The 19,659-nt window shown below is 37.8% G+C and overlaps 1 protein-coding gene across 8 annotated transcripts in view; it reads left to right on the plus strand.

Moving 5' to 3' along the window:
• The window catches only part of MYO1B (myosin IB), a 183,766-nt gene that overhangs the window by 135,418 nt on the left and 28,689 nt on the right, over positions 1-19,659 (plus strand). For 5 of the 8 annotated variants that reach the window (XM_037849106.1, XM_037849105.1, XM_037849107.1 and 2 more), the window contains 6 exons: positions 6,681-6,686; positions 8,852-8,956; positions 11,068-11,130; positions 13,490-13,690; positions 14,842-15,068; positions 17,895-18,095. In XM_037849106.1, the coding sequence (XP_037705034.1) occupies positions 6,681-6,686; positions 8,852-8,956; positions 11,068-11,130; positions 13,490-13,690; positions 14,842-15,068; positions 17,895-18,095 (803 nt within the window). The remainder of the gene's footprint in view (positions 1-6,680; positions 6,687-8,851; positions 8,957-11,067; positions 11,131-13,489; positions 13,691-14,841; positions 15,069-17,894; positions 18,096-19,659) is intronic. The other 3 variants (XM_037849102.1, XM_037849104.1, XM_037849109.1) reach the window with 1 other exon arrangement.

Below are 19,659 nucleotides of genomic sequence, written 5' to 3' on the forward strand. Positions count from 1 at the left end.
TGTTTTTTAAACTGCATGTAATTTTTTAAAATTTCAATACATAATTATTATCTGTAAGACTTGTTAGAAAAAAGTAATGTTTATGATAGAATGCAAAGGGAACATAGAATATAAATGATCAAGAACATAATGATTGCATCTCTGAAATCTGTGATAACCAGATCTGCATAAAAATGCAAATATAGTTGCATAAAGTGGTTGGACTTTAGGGTGTTTACTACTATAGTTATCTTTTTATAAGGGTTTGCTCTATTAAATCATATTTTTCTATATTTTATCTTAAAATAACCTATTGGAATGGTATTTTAGTTCAGTTCAGGGAAATAATGAGTAGATGAGGTTCCTCCTTTCTTAATTCTGCCCCCTCCTCCGCAATAATTAATGGCCTCTGAGTTCCTGTAAGTAATAGGCCCTGCACTGAATGACCATCCAAAGAATTTACATGTTTCAAAAAATGAGATTCACAGAATCGTGGACAAAACTTCAGCTGCCCAAGGTCGAGGGTCTCCAAATTAGCCTTTGTCTCAAGGTCAGACCATTCCTTTCAGCTAAGCCAGGCCTTTCTACCAGATGCCTTTTAAAAAATGTACCATTCATTGTTTGTGACAGTACAATCTCCCTGCTTGTTGATGTTCAATACTAAATAGCTAGAGGTGAATAATTATTAAGGGCTGAGTGTCTATAAGCATTGTGGTAAGTGTTGTGTGTATTTTCTGATTTAACTTTCACAACAACCCCATGAAGTCACTGTTTTATTCCCATTTTACAGATGTGGAAGTGAGGTTTTCAAGGGTCAAGTAACCCCCCTAAGATTACGTGGCTACTAAGTGGTGGATGCAGCACCCAAACCCAGACTTCCTAATATTTTCATTTATTTGTTTTCTTTTTAACTAGGGATAAAGCCAGGGCAATTTCCTTACGCTTCTCTCCAATATGTAGAAACCAGAAACACACTAATGCTGTGTGAGGCTGACTCTGCCTAATTCTCCTCCAGTGTAATCACTCCAACCTCCAGACCAGCGTGGGAGCCTTCCCAGAGCTGGTGTCTGTGCTGGCAGCAGAGTCTGGGACACTGTGCTGGCTGCCAAGTCGGGGGACCCTGTGCTGGCTGCCGAGTCTGGGGACACTGCTGGCTGCCAAGTCAGGGGACCCTGTGCTGGCTGCCATCTCCCACGGTGATTGTCCTTGAGCTCAGTGTTCTGCTTATCCCGGTGCCCCTTTAGCAGACTCCACAAAGCAAAGCACCCAATTGCTTGTCATCAAAGAAACTAGAGCTGATTTGATTAGATTAGATGATTATTTTGCCAGAAAGAGATTTATTGATCTTTACACCAGTGGGCAGAAGCGAATGTTAGTATCACAATATATGGAGACTTTTTATTTTTTATTTTTTTAGAATAATGCAGTTATGATGGTACATTCTTAGCTTGGTCTTCTATTATGTCTTAAGTTCTAATTAGCCTTGGGAAAAGAGACCCTCACAGCGCTCATTGGGAGCTGAGTTGTATCTTGTGTGCAGTTTGACTCTGTGTATGTAAGGGAGTCATTTCACGTGTTTATGGAGTGCCTAATATAAGACAGATAGCAGTGATAAACCAGATAGATGTTTCATGCCCACATGGAGTTTGAAGTGTTGGCCCTAAGAATGTGTGCTGATAATATATCCTGTGTGGTAGGATGGTCTAATTGGGAAACTAGATTATCTTTTTAAAAGTATGTTTGCTACAAACTTAATCAGAACAGAAGTAAATGTTCTTGGTGAAAACATCCTTTAAATTGACACTGGATGAACTATGCTTCCATAATCCAGGAATATTTTTCATGTATGGTTAATTCAAGTTTCTCTCCAAGCCTGCCTTCCCCCACCCTCCAAGGGTTTTTATTTTAAGCTGCAAATTTTATTGAGGTATATTCACATACCACACAATCCATCCAAAGTTGTCTTTTTCAACATGCCTTTAGTTGGCAGGTTATATCATCACTGTTTTCAATACTGTTAAATCTGTAGACTTTAAGTTATGAAAATGCCAATTTTATATTTCTAAATGCTTTTTTAGAATCCTTCCTTCAGAGGAATATTCTGGTACTGTAGTTCTCAACCTAGCTACACATTGGAATCATGTGGGGAGCTTTTGAAGTCAGATGCCCAGACTGCACCCAAACCAATTAAATCAGAATCTTTGGGGTTGGGGCCCTGGCACCAGTACTTTTGAACTCCCCAGGTTGATTTCATTGTGCAGCCACCATTGAGACTAGCAGGTAGTTGTCTCCAGAGTGAGCTTTTAAATTCCAAATGTATCCAAATGTATCTGGTATTCACACTGTTTGACCACTGCACAAATGCTCCTGTAAAACATCCTGCCTCACCTACTGTTCATCTTTACCTAAATCTAATATGTGTATATATAATATAAATAAAACTGCAGAGGTCATGTTTCAACCATTTTTAAACAGAGCTTTCAGCCAAAGCCAATTCAACCAGGCATATGTCTATGGCAAATCTTATATTGGTCAAAAAATTGTTAAAAATTTATTTTCCTTCTCTGTGTAGCAGATGCTTTGTTTTCTTTTCTTTATGTTCCTTGAGAGAATTAAGATTTGTTTTTCTATAAAATTAACTGTTTTCTCCTGTTCATGTCTAAATATTCTCAGACAAATCTTCTAAAAATCTTTATTTTTAAAAACCTGCTTTCCAGTTTATTTCTGGGGAAGTCTGGATTGAGATTTGGCAGATACTTTCAGTTAATTTTACCTGCTCTGTGATACAGAATTAGAAAGATTTTTTTCTTTTAATTTATTTGCATACACACCCCAGATACCATCCTACATTATCCTGGAGTCTGAGTGAAATTAGAATATGGGGAAATGTCAGGAAGCCCAGAGGGTTGACACTAGGAAACCCGTTAACTAAGAACATTAAAAGTCTACCACAAGCTGAAGTACAAGTGATCAGAGTATGACTTAAGGAAAAAGCATCCAGAATCTACATCTATGATATTGTATATGTAAGTGAAAATGAACCAACAGAGTACATATAATTCTGCCTTTGTTCAGCTAAAATGGACTGAATTAAGAGCTCTGGCTTTAGAAGGCCCTGGACATAACATTAAAAATTAGACAGTGAAGATCCAGAACATTTTTTTGATGTCTGTAATTCCGCCTCATGACCACACTGGCTGTTCCCATGAAAACCTTTTTCAGCTGAGGTGGTGGAAACCTTTCATTCACTTTGGTCCGTCTCTACACAGGAGAGGGAAACTGATGCGTCCAGCCATGGGGCGATGACACATGATTGACCACATGACCTTCCAGCAGCAGCTGGATGAATCAGTTCTGCCTTGCTGGCCACATGTGATCTGATGTCAGTTTGCTAATACAGATTAGTGGAACCTTGATACCAAAAATAAGGTGAAGTGAATTAAAGTTTAGGGGTTGGGGGGAGGAATCTAGCCACCAATCCTGGTAGAACATAAGTCCAGCTTTCCAAAGGAAGAAAAAACCCAAGCCCTCCAATGCCATATAGTTCAGTTTGGACTTTGTTATATCTGGAAACATGATCTTTGATCACTGAGAAATATTGATGGCATCTCCATAAAAGAACAAATCCTATTCTTTACATAAGAAAATGAAATTAAATTCAAAAGTAAATTCAGCAGTCTAAATCGATTCAGCTTTTCTCTTAAGTTTTTATCTGATAGATGTTAAAATAGGCAGGTTGTGTAGTGGGAAACTCTAATTAAACAATAGTGTCCTGTAGACAAAAGCATGGTAGCAATGGCTGAATATTTCCCTTTTCAAACACTTGAGTTGGCTTCACAGGTAAAGTGCTAGTTATGTTGGATCCTGCACTCCTTACCAATTAACCTCCCTGAAAGTGAACCATATACAGTAGGAGTACGATAGGCCAGATGCAATGATTGTTCCAAATAAAACAATTTAATAGGTGGGCAAGAGGCAATATATAACCTAATAAATCCATCTTATGGTTATAGGATTTGTTCTCTAAACTGTTTTTGAAAGAAAATGGATTCTAGTTCCAGGAGACACCTTCTTTAACAGTTTCTCTGTTGCCGTCTTCTTTGTCCTTCATGTGCTAGAGAGCTTGTAATCAAAGAGGAAAGAGAAAATGTAGATTAGATTTACAGATGAAAATGATAAGAATTAATATGGCTCTTTGTATACCATTTCTCTTATTTTGCACATTTAAATCTAAGAATTTAAAAATATTTAAGAAGAGCGCTATAACAGTTTTTCTTAAAGTTTATCCTATTTGGGTAGGTACCTAGAAGAAAGATGTTATATATTAAAGTTAAGTTTTCTAAACCTTTATAAGCCAGTCGTTTAATTTTGTGAGTGTCTACATAGGAGAATATTAAATGGTAAATTTTTTTCTTACATTTTGAGGATTCTTTTTTGTTTATTTAATATATTTACTTTCTAAAATAAGCTATTCTTTATTTGGAGCCCATTTCTTGACATTGTGATTTTAAACAACTGGATTGTGGTTAAGTGCATTATATTTTTTTGCAGAAATTGCATTATAATTGGGGGCTGCATTTTTGCCCAGAGACTTTCTCCAAAACAAGTCTTTGCTAGGGCTGACAGGACATTTATAAAACATAATATATCCTGGACTCCTTTAAAATAGTGATGCTGCACTCAAAGCCCAATAAATATAAATGTACCATTTCATTGGTTAGACAAGAAACTTCATTGTGTATAAATACGGAACCTCACCCACCTGTTATATCCAAAAACTGACCTCAAATGAAAGAGCTGAAATATAAGAAACATCAGTTAAATATGTAATTGACAGTACGTTTTTCTTGACTAAGTCAGTCTTTGTGTATTAACTGCCCTGCTTGTTCCTATACCTAATCTTTACCTGAAAACTCCTCCCTGTCCCACCATCCCAAAGACAGAGTAGACAAAACTGCCTCCTCTATTTTTCCATCTTCCCTTGCAGTATTTATTGTTTTTAAAGGGTACAAGTTATCAAAAAATATCTATTGGCCTTAAGAAGTAGTAGATTTCATTGGCCTCTTCTATTGCCAGAGAAAATATACAAATGTAGGCCAATAGTTTTGATGCATCCTTCAGAATCATTCCACATGGAAAGTTCATGATTGATACTTATGAATATAAACTAACTATGAACTATATTGGGAGTGTGGTGTTCTCTTTCTTTAGGGTGGACTCAAACTTTAGAAGCCCTAGAGGTTTAAATTTGGGCATGTTAAGATACATGTATATATGGTAAGCCCTCACTATTACAATCTGCAGTTTGTAAATATAATGTAAAACAGCATAGAATCCAGACACCTTGCCCTTTATCTGTGTTTTCTAGAGCAGTCTAGGGATGTGGAGGGTTGTTCGGAGCTTCATTCATGGGGATTGTCTAATGGAAAGTGCTGGGTGTACTTGTTTGACGATGCACCCAAAAGTTTCAATTTTACCCCTCAGTTTCTAGGGATAAATGTTAGTAAGACAATGGAGGAAAATTCCATGCATGAAGCTGGGGAGGAAATCTGGAGTGCAGGCATCTGCTTCCTCCTTTGGAGCTGTGGATTCATAGGACTGACACGTGGGATAGGTGCCGGCCCAGAGATTGCTGGCTGACTCACCAAAGAGGTGTCCAACAGAAAGTGCTTGCAGGCCTTCATGTGCATGTGATGGTTTCTAGACTCCGTTTAGCTATTTTATAAAGGGGAAGGGGTCCCAAGTTGAAAACCTGGTATTATTTAATACCTTATAAGTGGGGAGATGTAGTCATGTGTTGGCCATGAACAAGTTGCAGCTCTATGAACTTCCTTTGCCAATTGTTTGTGACAATTTTTTTTACAAATTATTTTTAATGATTTGTGAAATCCCGTTTCTCCAAAAATTGAAGAATGTCAATAACTTAAAGCTTGTATCATAAGAAATGTATGTCTTTAACCTTCAGTTTCAGCAATTATTGGTGCCCTGGCAATACATAACATAATTTGGAGGCTGTGAAGGTGTGTTTGCAGTAGAGACTGAAATATTTCTATTGGGGAAATAAGTTGATTTCTGCACTGATGATTGTGCTGTTCTATTTTTGTTTATTTATTTATTATCAGCAGAATAAAGTTGGAGAGTCAAATTTCTGTTCTTAGACCATCTCCAGGAGAATACTCTCTCCTCAACGTCTGGTTTGTTTTTGAAGGAGGGGCTCGGCACAGTACATTCCAAGGGTGGCAGAGGGGAAGTGCTTCTGAATCTTGCTGAGTCTCTTCATTGTTTTGGTGATCTGCCTCTGCCCCTGATGGGTTTCTTTGGGTGTATGTGGGCCTTTCATAAGAACCATACACATTTCATTTTTCCTGAGAATTTTGACTTAGAAGCCTTAGATTCTGAAGCTTTATGGCTTCTGTTGAGTTGTATAGCATATCATGATTTTAGTCAATCTGCTTTTACCTTAACAGCGCTAACCTAACAGAACCACATGCATACTCCCCATGTAGGTATTATGTCCCGTCTTTTGAATTGCTGGGACACATGTCCTGATCTAAAGTTTTATGCCAGTCGAAAATAGAGCTCAATTGTTAAAAGCAGTCACTTGCAATAATGGATAAATATCAATGAGTGTTTACTTTTAGAAGTTTATTGCTAATCAGGAACTGACTGCATTTTGTGTAATCTGTCCCTTTTTGCACCAGAATGCAGTAAGTATGAATGGTTTGCAGTGCCTATCTGTTGCATGCTCCTGTGTTAACCGCTTCTCTAGCCGTGTGCATTTTGCAGTAAATGGCAGTTGATTAACTGTGTGGATACAAAATAGAGGATTCATACAGGAATTTTTTAAAGTCGAGGGCACATTTAATTTATCTCTAACTTAATCCTGCAATTGTTTTGTAACTGTGAAGCTTTGCCTTTGGTTTCTAATCTGCTTGTGTGTATTTTGTAGTCCTGTTTTAGAAGTCTTCTCCAGATCTTCATAGCCACATGACATGTCTCAGGAAACTACTTGCTCCCCCGTCCTTTTCCTCATTAAGTAGCCATTTGAAGATTTAGCATAATTTTGTTTAACTAGTTCCATGGGCACAAACTTGCCAAATAACAGAAAGGCCTTACTCCATGAATCTGTTGTTTTCTGGGACAAACCAAAGATCTGTTCATAAACCTTTAAAGTTTTAATTTTATTTATAAGATTTTCATTTATGGTAGTAGTACAAAGTATAAGTATATAAGAATATATTTTAACAAACTGAGAAAACCAGATGTTATATATCAGTGGCATGATGATGATGATGATGATGATGATGATAGGGTACCTGATCTGGGCTGACTTCAGCTCCTAATCAAAATTGCTAGGCCCTGAGAATTAAATCACATAGTTTATACAAGTCTGTGTGAAAATGGGGAATGCCCTTTATGTATAACTGTATATTTGTTGAAAGTATTGAAAATAAATGTTTACTGTTTTAGTAAATAACCTTAAGGGTTTAAAAAAATAAAAGTTTTATTTTTGACTATGTTATCAAGATCTGTCGTGGTAGTGTATACGTGTCATTTATGACTTAGAGTTAAAATTTCCTCTGTTCAGTTCCCTGCTGATGGTTAGAAATCCTTAGCTGACTTCCAGGGAAGAATGTGGTCAAATGTGGCATCATAAGTTCCATTTTAAAATTTGTCTTAGGTAGGACCAGAGTTGATTTTTCTGTCACCTTTCAGAAAACTCTATGACTGATTTCCTTGCATCATTTCCAGAGGAATTTAAAGGCCAGTTGTTATGTACATACGTATTCCCAGGGAGCCGAGAGCTTCAGTTCCACCATTTTGGGTCATTAGACCAGGGCCCCCACACTGATGGGAGAAGAGCCAAGTGTCTGAGTGATGGAGTCCCACCTTCCCACACTCCCACTGCCTCCCTCTCTTGGCAGGATGGGAGATAGAGGTGAAAATAACATAAATTTTAGTGCCAGATTTACCTCTTCCTGGAAGATGTGGGTCTTGGTGAAGTGTATTTATTCAACAGGTACATTTTGTACTCTCAATTTATACAGCAATGCATTAAGCTCTGCGGCTTATTCAGAAAAGATTTCAGCCTGGATCTTCATACTGAGAGTTCACAGGAGATAACTCAAATATAAATATCATAAGAGTGATAAAATGTTAGGGGGTAGGGAGATGATTTCAATGTGCTAATTCTTTTGGGTCTCCATTTTGCAGGAATTTCATTTATTCATCCACTCATCAAATACATGTTGGGTACTTGCTGGGTGTTCTACAAGACATAGGAATATAGTGGCTGACAAGAGAGTTATGGCCAACCTCTACACCCTTCAGAAGTGTACAGTCCAGTGAGGTTGATGGATATGAAGTACATATAAGCACATATACACACATACATACATATAGCATGATTTTTAAAAAGCACTGGGATACAAGAGCCTTAAAGGGGATCTGACTCAGGGTCGGGTTAGGGGTGGAGTGGAGAATAAGAGACCTGGAAGACAGAAAAATGAGAACTTAGGTGATGGAGATTGTGAATCTCACTATTTTCTGATCCTTCAGGACAAAATATCCTCTTCTTTTAAAAAAATTAAAAAAAAAAAGTCCATGTGTGCAGTGCTTCTTTGTCAACTAAAAATATACATCTTTCAAATACTGCATAATTTGTGTATACTTCATTCATTCACTTATTCTTGAATCATTTCGAATGCTTGTGATATGCAAAGCCTCTGTCCTAGAAGCTGTGTGCTGGGCCACAGTTAAATCTTGAAAGGCAGTGTGTGATGTTTCTCGTGGATTGAGATGTAAGAGTGTCATTGCTATGGGAGAGCTAATGGCATGGTTTATAAAGCTATTTTTATTTTTTTCTATTCAGGACAACAGCTTTGAGCAGTTTATTATTAATTATTGTAATGAAAAGCTGCAACAAATCTTCATTGAACTTACTCTTAAAGAAGAGCAAGAGGAGTATATACAGGAGGTAATGCTCAAATACTTCTAAAAAATTGAATTTTCAGAAAACTGTTTAAACATGACCCTAAAATCACATGTATTGAAGTATAGCAATACTGCATCTGTATAAACAAATTTGTTTGGTATGACATCTGAACTATCTTAAATTTTCTTTGCTACTATGCTCTTAGTGCCCAGAGCACACACCGAGCACATAGTAGGTACTCAATAAATATTAGCTGACTGACTCTGGTCTGATAGGATTCCAATATTACTGTGTTAAATAATAGCATGTCCAGAAACTAGTTTGAGATGAATGGATAAACAACTGTGGTACATCCATAAAATGGACTACCTCCCAGCAGTAAAAAGGAACAAACAATTGATACATACAACATTGATGAACCAGCAAATGCATTGTGCTAAGTGAAAGAAGCCAGATTCTAATGGCTACATACCATATGATTCCATTTGTGTATCATTCTGGAAAAGGCAGAGCTGTAGAGACAGAGAACAGTCAGTGGTGGCCAAGGGATAAGAGTGGGGAGAGAGTTTGACCGCACAGGGGCAGCCTGAGGGAATTTTGGGGGCTGACTGAGGTGCTGATGCCATGACACTATGCATTTGCCAAAACTTAAACGACTGTATACCAAAAAAAGTCAATATTACCATTTGTAAATTTGAAAATAATCTGATACTGCTTAATCTTGAAAAGCATTGGTGTTCTAAAATTTTATTATAAAAATGGCTAACACTTGTTGAGTGCTTAGTATATGACAGGCATTGCACTAAGTGTGATTGTATGGATGATCTCATTTACTGTAATTTTTTTAATTTAATGTAATTTTAAAATAGCCAGAAGTAATGTTCTAATGTCTTTTCATCCTTAATTTTAAAATACTTAACTTGGTTTTTACTCCCTCATTTTTTAAATAGACAGTCTTTTCCCAAGTATGAGATCATTTATTTCAAAACAATAAAAGGGCAGATTATTTTATTGTGTCTATATATTTTTTTTCTTTTTTATTTGTTTACTTTAATATTTTAGTCATGATATTACCTATTTTTCTTTATTTTCTACAGTGTCAATTTAAGCCATTAAGGCACTGAATCCTCCTTTTGTCTCAATATAGATTTTTCTAATGTGCTTGTTAGCCTCAGTGACATAATAAAACAACCTATTTTGTCTAATACTAAATCAGAAATATTTCACCTTTCTTTTAAAATGATCATTTTGCATTAGAAATACTTTATACTTGTCTGGCACCTTTTGGGAACATAAACATCTTAAAAGAAAGATTCATTCTCTTCCTGTCTTCCCATCACACAGAGAATGCTCAAACTTTGTTTGATCTGTAACTTAAAACAGTTTGTACAGATTGTTTAAAATACTTCTGAGAGTATATAGGAAGATCCCTAGCTTGCTGTTATGAATTAAATTTCTTCCTCTCAGAAGAAAAATAAATGTTTACTCTTATGAACAAAGAGTGAGTAGACATAGAAAGATTGCATTTGGCCTTACAGGTTTGGCTCCATAGCTAGTGTAAGAATCAGCTGATGGGTTTTTGTGTCTTTTCTTAGGTTGAAAATACTTTATTTTAGATTGGGCTCTTTTTACACTTGAAATAGTTAACTGCCCTATGACTGTAAGTTTAAGAATATCTAAACAATCTCAATTTAATTTTTTCCATAGGATTGACCCTAAAATTAATTTTTCCTTGTAATACATAATTAAGAACAGAAAAATCTAGGCCTTAGATTCTTGGGATCATTTTCTGACTTATTTCCTTATAAACATTGTAAATATACACAAAGTAATATTGACCCAAGGGCCTGTTGAGTAGCTGTTTGGCCCAGGGCCAGTGAAGTACATGGGAAATTTCCCACATGGGAGAGTGGGATGGGAGGCAGTCTCAGAACAGCTCAAGGGCATTCGTTTTGATCTGATCATGTCAGCGGTGGACGGCTGCATTAAGGAAGTTTTGGGAACCAGAAGATGACATTTGCACACTGATTTGATAAAGGAAATATTCAGAGAGGAAGTAAAATATTAATGAGATGGGCAAAGTATTTTATGAATAGTGGTGTGGTGGCATCATGATGTGGAATTTAATTTTGTTTTGTTTTGTTTTGTTCTAGGACATAGAATGGACTCACATTAACTACTTCAATAATACTATCATTTGTGACCTAATAGAAAATGTGAGTATGTAGGTGCAGTGGTATGAAAAAAAAATTTTAGTATCAAATTTCATTACTTATGAATGATCTTACTGCCTTCAATGGTAAAGCTTTAGTATTTTAACACTGTTCTTTAAGAAACTGCAGAGTTCTGGAACATTTTTTATAGTCCTGAGAGTTCATACACTGTTCTTGAACACAGCCCTAGACACCTGGACCTTTTGAATCTTACTCAGGGACCCCTAGGCTCATCCTCTTGCCCTGTCATGGAGCCCATCCGTGGCTGTCAGATGCCAGGCCCTTAGATGCACTAGGCTTTCCCATGTGGCTGGGTCCCAGGCCCCGGCCGTGGCTCCTGGGAACACCAGTACTGTCCAGAGCAGCTGCTCCAGTTTTCTGGCCAAATTAAAGTAATTTATTTCATTTCTAAACTCTAGTGACTGCTTAACATACTGTTCAAGTTCAGATAAAGGAGGATAAGAGGACAGTCTCTGGAGCTGAATTTAGCAGGACCCCAGTAGTGGCTCAGGTCTAGACCCAGCCTTGGTTCAGAGAACCACGGGATATTGTGCAGGGGCTATTGCACGTGTGACTGTGCAGGGGAACAAGGGCCATGGAATTTGTGACCTGAGTGTGAGTGTGTATAAGTGAAAAGACTTAAAGTGTGAAAATTCACTGGATAATTTTCTTCCGAATCCAAGATTTTTGTTTTTACATTGTTTCCTATACTTTATTGTAAATTACTTAAATGTAGGGAGACTGATTTGTATGTGAAAACAGGAAACTGTTTTTATGCGTAGGTATACTAACTCTCCTGACCTTGGTAACAGTAGTTTCAAACAATGCATAATCCTTATTATCGTATAGCCCTAACAGCTCTCAGTGGCAGGTGAGTGTTGTGTTCTAGGAATGAAATCACAGACTCTCAATTCATCTTTAGCAAGTTCTTTTGGAAATATATAGTTAGCCAATTTTTTCCTCAGTATTCAAGATATTCCTGAGAACTGCATCTTTGATTAAATTGAACATTTAAAATTATTGAAAAAGTCACTATTTTTCAATTTAAAATAAACTTTGTTTTGAAAAATTTGAAATAATGTTAGAATGTAAACACTGATATTCCACCTAAGCAATTCAGAACTCTATTCCAAATGTTGTGACCACGGTAATTTGCTATGGGAATTTTAACTTTCAGAACTGCCGACTAGCACTTTTCCTTCATAAATATAATGTTGCATGTAATTATTTCCCTTTAAGAAAAAAAAAACAACAGTGGTAATGTGCTTAATATAACTACATTATCTCAGTGAAAAATCCCCTTGCATATATGACTGAAGGAACTCACGTTCACAGAGGATCCTGGTTACATAAAGGAAATGTTTCCTTCCAGCATCACTTAACAATAATGTTTATTCTGGGGCTGTTATGAACACACTTGATTCCTGAGAGTCCAGCTGCCCTCAGGGTTAGTCTGGAATAAATAAATGCTGGTCAGAGGATGTTATGACCCTGTGAGGGGAGGTGGAGAGGAATGGGATCCTTGCCTTGGTGGAAGTGGGTGGAGTTGATCCTCAGCGAGAGGGATCTTTCCCTCTGGAGTGGAGACATGGGCCATCCATTGACATGGCCTGTAGGGAGAACCCAAGGCACAGCCACTCTTATTTAGGAAAGTAGAATATTGTTGATTTCTGATTTAGGGCTGACTGCTCTTGGGATAAATATGATCAAAGGCTCTGAATACACAACGAACAAATTTCTACTCATGTTGAGCATCAATTTGGAAATCTTATATGGAAGCAGAATTTTATCTAAACAGGTAATCTTAAAATGGTTTGATTGCATTGATCATGAAATGCAGCATCCCCAAATCACAGCAGTGTTTTTCCTAGAAAATAAACTTTTGGTTACATCTGAAACCAATTTCCTTCCCAAGCTATGAATCAAATATATTGACTTCAGAAGTCTGTGTTTGTGATTGATGACAACATGTTTTGGAGACTGCATTGCCACATTCTATTTTGACTTTTAGATTTGTTGCAGTTTTAGCCTTTGCGGTCTAACATCCCCTTTGCTAACAGTAGGAATTGCAGCCGTCAGCTGGTTAAGGTGGCTGAGATGACTCCTGAGCCCTGCTCTGTGCAGGAGGGAGTGGGAAAGCCTGGTACAGACACATGCCCACACACACACACACCTGGGGCACGTTGGACGTGGGCTGACTTCTGCAGCTTTTTGTTTTGTTTTGCTCCTCCTGTGCTTTTTGTTTTAATTGAGCAGAATTTGCTTGTGACGGTGTTGATTGTGTTCAATAGAGTAATTAGGAGTAATTACTAAAACAATGCAATGAGGAAGGAAGGGAACTCTTTAATTTCCTTTCTCTCAGAACACAAATGGCATCCTGGCTATGCTGGATGAAGAGTGTCTGAGACCTGGCATCGTCACAGATGAGACCTTCTTAGAAAAGCTCAACCAAGTCTGCGCCACCCACCAGCACTTTGAGAGCAGGATGAGCAAGTGCTCTAGATTCCTCAACGACACGTCTCTGCCTCACAGCTGTTTCAGGATTCAGCATTATGCCGGCAAGGTATGGGGGAGCTGTGAGCATCCTGGCCTTACCCAAGAGGAGGCCGGCCGCCCAGCTGGGCATTCCAGCCGATGCTAACTTGTGAGGATATGTTGAGCTGCTAAATAACCAAATCAGTAAATGTTCAATAGAAATAGAGTCTGAGCCACACTGAGTAAAATCTTATTAATTCTGAGAACCAAGTGCAAGAACCATTTACACCACTGGCCAAATGACCAGATATATTTAAAAATTCAATTTTATTAGTTTCAAATAGCATAAAGCTATCCTGTAACAATAAAATAAAGAGCTACCAATATTAATAAAGATTTGCCGGTAAAAATTAGGAGTCACTAAAGACAATGAGATTTTAAAAGTGCAAGCCATTTAACAAAAATAATTCTTAGGTTGAGATTTTGAAATGACACTGGGGGAAACATCTACCCTTTTAAAAATCACTTCTGCATTTGCTTAATATTTGGGGAAATCAACTTTATGTCATTTAGTATATAAAGGTGATGTTAAAAACAATTTTGACATCAGATTAATTTTTAGAATCCTAAAAGATTATTAGAGTTAATACCTCCCTTCTTATAAACAAGATTACAAACTTCATAGGGGAAAAAGACTTAATTATGTATTTAGTAAAGATAAGGTATATAGTATCTGAATTACCTTTAATTTCAAATTTTGGTTTTTTCATTTGCCTATATTATTAAAATACTTTTCTGATCAATTTCTCTGATGGTTTTGAATGTCTATGCAAATATCAATTTATCTCTAGTTATTCCCGGCCTACTTTTAAAAGACTAGAATTAGCACATGTGGGCTAAAAAATAAAAGTAAAACCTCAAAAGTACACTCAAACGCAAAAAAAAAAAAAAAAAAAAAAAAAAACCACGAAAATCCTTTGAAAATGTTGTAACATTTTTGGAGTCTATTCTTGCAATCCTGAAGGGTAATAGAATTTATTTTGAACTCTTCTGTGATTTAGACAGATGGAATTTGCACTTGGAGGCTAATTTGGTGTTCGAGTGTGACTCACAGGTTGGGGGGTTTTGATGGAGAAGGAAGAAGCTGGAACGTAGGTAGTCTTGAAGCACTTTCCTGTGAAGTCATTTGACAGCGTGGTGGGCAGTGCGCCGACACTGAGTTCCCTGTGCTGCTCGTAGGTGCTGTACCAGGTGGAGGGATTTGTTGACAAAAACAATGACCTCCTCTACCGCGACCTGTCCCAGGCCATGTGGAAGACCAGCCAGCCCCTCATCAAGTCTCTGTTCCCCGAGGGGAACCCTGCCAAGATCAACCTGAAAAGGCCCCCCACAGCCGGGTCCCAGTTCAAGGCTTCCGTGGCCACCCTGATGAAAAATCTACAGACAAAGAACCCCAACTACATTAGGTATTTCTGGCACATAAAATTCTTTGACGTTTCAAACGGGAGGGCGCTCTAGACCATTCTCCTGTTGGCTTAAATCTGAGTGCAGTCCAAGCTGAGAATAACTAAGGTATTTACAGGACAAATAATGGGATATCTGAGGTTTGCTTAAAAACACTCCAGTGTCCCAACCGCTTATCCCTCCCAAAAAAGGGGTGAAAAACAGGGGTGGGGGAGTTTGGTGGAGGCGTGTGAGGGTGGAATAGATAATTAATAAAACGGCATGGTTGGCACATAGCGGTTCTCAACTTTCTGTGTTTAATTTATGTGTGTGACAAGTTAAAAAACAAAACATAAAGGGCTTTGCAGGAAATTCTTGTTGCATTCATTTTGGATTCTTGTTACTTAGAGTGCAGCACTGAAGCAAGTGGGGCTTTAATCTATGACTTTGGTGTTGTGAAATGTGCACCTTTCTTTCCTGTGAGAGTTGTAGGTCCTGAGAAAATATTGAACCTGAAACACAATAGATTTTTTTTCAAGGCAATAGGAAGAACTCCTTAAGACTGTATGGTCTGGTTTTTTGCCTCTGGGGCATTTTAGACAGAACTATCTTAAGACTCAGTTCAGACCGTCTAGGATTAGAGTTTGAGATGTGTGTATCTGGGGGACTAGATAATAGAAGGTACGTGTCTGATGGGTCAGATTTCATATACACACATGCACACCCACATTCTATAGTTGTCTTTGAAAATTCAGGTATGAGAAAACTAGAGTGAAGAACATTTTTGTGTTTGATTTGTGTGTGAAGCTCAAAAACTTCGTCTGACACCAGCTGCAAATACTGTGGTATCTCAATTCAGTTCAATTCAGTTCTGACTCCAACTACCAAGATTTAGGCCAGATTCTAAAGGTTAAGCATAATCGTCTACAAGATTGTTCTTCAGATACCAGTTGCAAGTTTGGGGGCCCAGGCCATCCACATTTCTGACCAACTGGCTACAGGTAGTAGGGGCTCCCACTACCACCCTAAGTTCAACAGTTCTCTTGAACAATAGGACTCACTGAAAGCATCATCTTATGATTATAGTTTTATAATAGTAAAAGGATACAGATAAGAAGCCAAAAGAAGGGACACAAAGGGTGAGGTCTGGGAGGGTCTCAAACACAAGCTTCTGTAGGTGTCCCCTCCACTTGGAGTTAGAATGTGTCACTCTCCTGGCATAGTGACTGTCTTATCAATTGTATCAGTTTTGAATGCCCAGGATTTTTATGGGGTTCCATTAAGATCTTGGTTGGTGAAATCAGTGCTCACTTGGTTGAACTTAATCCAGCCCCTCTCCCCTCCCTGAGCGTTCAGCTGATATGACATGGCTCAAATCCCTAACCCCCTATCACATGGTTAGTCTTTTTCATGTGGCCAGTGTCCTGCCTAAGCCTACAGGTGTGGCTGGTCCCACCTGTCTGTCAGGTTTGATGGTCCCTGGCCACCATGAGTAACAGAAGACACTTCCTTATGGGAAATTCAGAGATTTAGGTGATACCTCCCAGGAACTGGGGGGCAAAGACCAGCTCAAGTTCTTTATTATATTACAGTCTGTTTACATGACATGGATATTAGTACACTTATAAATAAGCAAAATCCCCTGGTTTTATTGCCACCAGGTTAAAGCATATATTAGGAAAAGATCTTAGTTTCACAAAGCAGAGGAAACTTTGTGTTATCACTTGTTTTTGTTGTTCTCAATTGAGTGGACATCGTTTTTATGAATGTAAAAGGAAAATTTTAAAAACATCAAGGAGAAACTAGATATGATTTAATTGTCTGCATACTGTGTGTGTATGTGAAATTTTTTTGATAGTTGTAGCTAGGCAGACATAACTGAATGTTTAACAGTTATATTAGGATACAGGGATTGCTGCAATAAGATCTAAATTTAACAATGGCTTACACAACATTGAAATTTCTTTCAAATGTGTCTTCTAAATGTAAGGCTAATAAGGCAGTACCTTCTATTGTGGCTTTGCCATTCCCAGAGTGTTATCCTCATGTGCATGCTCAAAGGTTGATCTCCACCATGTCCACATCCCCAGCCAACAGGCACTGGGAGGAGAACAAGGAGGGAGCAGTTCCCCCTCTTTTTCAAGAACACAACCCAGAAGTGGCCCACATTATTTCCACTCTGATCTTAGTGACCAGAATTTGGTCACATGGCCCCACTGCTTGTGAAGGAAGCTGGGAAATGTAGTCTCTTCATAGGCAGCAACGTGTCCTGCTAAAAAGAAGAACAGATATAGGGAAACAACAGTGTTTTATTTTTTAGTTTTTTATTGAGTTGTAACATACATACAGCAAAGTGTACAAATCTTAATTGTATAGCTTCTTGAATTTTTATGTATGGATACACCTGTATAATCCCATCCATATCAAGATACTCATTTCCATCCTCCCAGAAGGTTCCCTGTGCCCTTTCCTTATTTATCCCCACAACCACTTCTCCCAGAGATAATGGCAATGCTCACTTTTAACCAGAGATTAGTTTTGCTTGAAATTCATATAAATGGAACCATACAATATCTACTTTTTTATGTCTGGCTTCTTTCATGCAAGAAAATGTCTGTGATTTTCATCCATGTGGTGGTACATATTAGTTAGTTTGTTTTCTAATTATGTAGTATTTATTTTTAGGTAGTTTTGAAGTTATTTGAAATAATTTCAAAGAAATGACTAGATTTCCCACAAATAATAATTATTTCACTATGAAATAATTCTGTATAAATACATTTACAAACATGGGCAGATATATCCATAAGAGACAAGGTTTAAAACCTGAAATCTTTATAATTTTTTAGGTGTATCAAACCCAATGATAAAAAAGCTGCATACATCTTCAGCGAGACTCTGGTTCGTCATCAGGTCAGGTACCTGGGTCTTTTGGAGAATGTCCGAGTGAGGAGGGCAGGCTACGCCTTCAGGCAGGCCTATGGGCCTTGCCTAGAGAGATACAAAATGCTTTGTAAACAAACATGGCCTCACTGGAAAGGACCAGCAAGGTAAGAAATTCATTGACCATATTTAATGATGAATTTTTAAAGCATAAAAATAGAATGTTTTTTGTATACTTTAGGACAAAATTAGAATTCTGTGAAAAATTGAGTGTAACTTCTGGATTCCCTTCCATAAGAATACCATTTTGTACTAATTTTTCATTAATTAGAGTTCGGAATTTTGTATAAGGTCAAAACAGGACTTATCAAATCCACATTTGGAACTTGAAGTCAATAGAATTTTTTAAATGTGCTTGTGGCAAATGAGTGGGTGGAGATTAACTTGAGAACATTAGAGTTAGAGGCTTTTGTATCACTACCAGCTTTTTACTTTTTACATGGGGAGTTAGGCCCAGAGAGAGTCAGGGGTGGGATTTCCACTCTTTGACCATGTCTGAACCAGTTGAGAAATAGATACAGGAGCAGATAAGGTTGCAAGGGGTCAGCTTTACTATGAATAAAACTGTATTGGAGAATATGACTTGAACCCGAGGCCAGATGGTTTCAACACATCCACTTGGAATTGCATTTAGCCATCTGTTTACAGGCAGGGCACTGGACCACCTCTGCAGACCCCTCCTGCGGGGCAGCTGCAGAAGAGAAATCAGACCTTGGCCTGGGCAGTGACTTCTCTGCATTTGCCAGTCAGAGAAGTTGTCCCTGCTCTGTGGGACACAAAACATGGCATGTGACGTGGGCCTATGCAGGAACTTTGGAATTTTGTTCATTCTTACTAGACCTGGCCTTTCACAGGAATGTCCTTCTACAGTATTGGACGCTCATCCTGCGTTGTAATAAGATACAGGAACTCCAGTATAGGGTGTGCTCTCTGACTCATAATTCAAATTATGTAGGATCTGGGTGCTGTTTCAATCCCTACTCCTGATTTCCTGAGTATAATGGTAAATATGTGTCATCATACTCAGAACATGTATTCCTCTTTGCCTGGCACTTAGTGCACAAGTTGGTGGGGCACAATTTAGTTTTTTTTTTTTTTTTTTTTTTAACTTTAAATTTTGACATAATTTCAAACTTACAGGAAAGTTTGAAAAGTAATACAGAAGCAAGACATAGAACTCCAATGTACCCCCCCAACTAGTTACCCAGATTTACTATTAGCATTTTGCCACCTTTGTTCTATCTTCTTCCCTTCCTCCTTCCCTCCTTCTTTCCTTCCTTCCTTCCTTCCCTCCGTCCCTCCTTCCTTCCTTCCTTCCTTCTTCTCTATTCATCCATCCATCCATCCATCCATTTGAGAGTAGGTTGCATATATCATGCACCTCTAACAATTAACACTTCCATGTATATTTCCTGAGAACAAGGACACTCACTTATGTAACTGCCTTAAGTACAACTACGAGTGAAGAAATTTAACATTGGTATGAAGCTTTCAGTCCCTATTCCAAATTTTTCAGTTGTCCTAATATTGTCTATTTGAGCATTTTCTCCTCCATTGTTAGATCTAGCTGAGGATCATGTTTTGCATTTAATTATTATTGTCACTTTAGGTGCTTCTTTTTTTAAAAAATTATGGTAACACAGATACAACCTAAAATTTCCCATCTCAACC

The sequence above is a fragment of the Choloepus didactylus genome, chromosome 9, assembly GCF_015220235.1.
Source record: "Choloepus didactylus isolate mChoDid1 chromosome 9, mChoDid1.pri, whole genome shotgun sequence".
In the NCBI taxonomy this organism is placed as follows: Eukaryota; Metazoa; Chordata; class Mammalia; order Pilosa; family Megalonychidae; genus Choloepus; species Choloepus didactylus.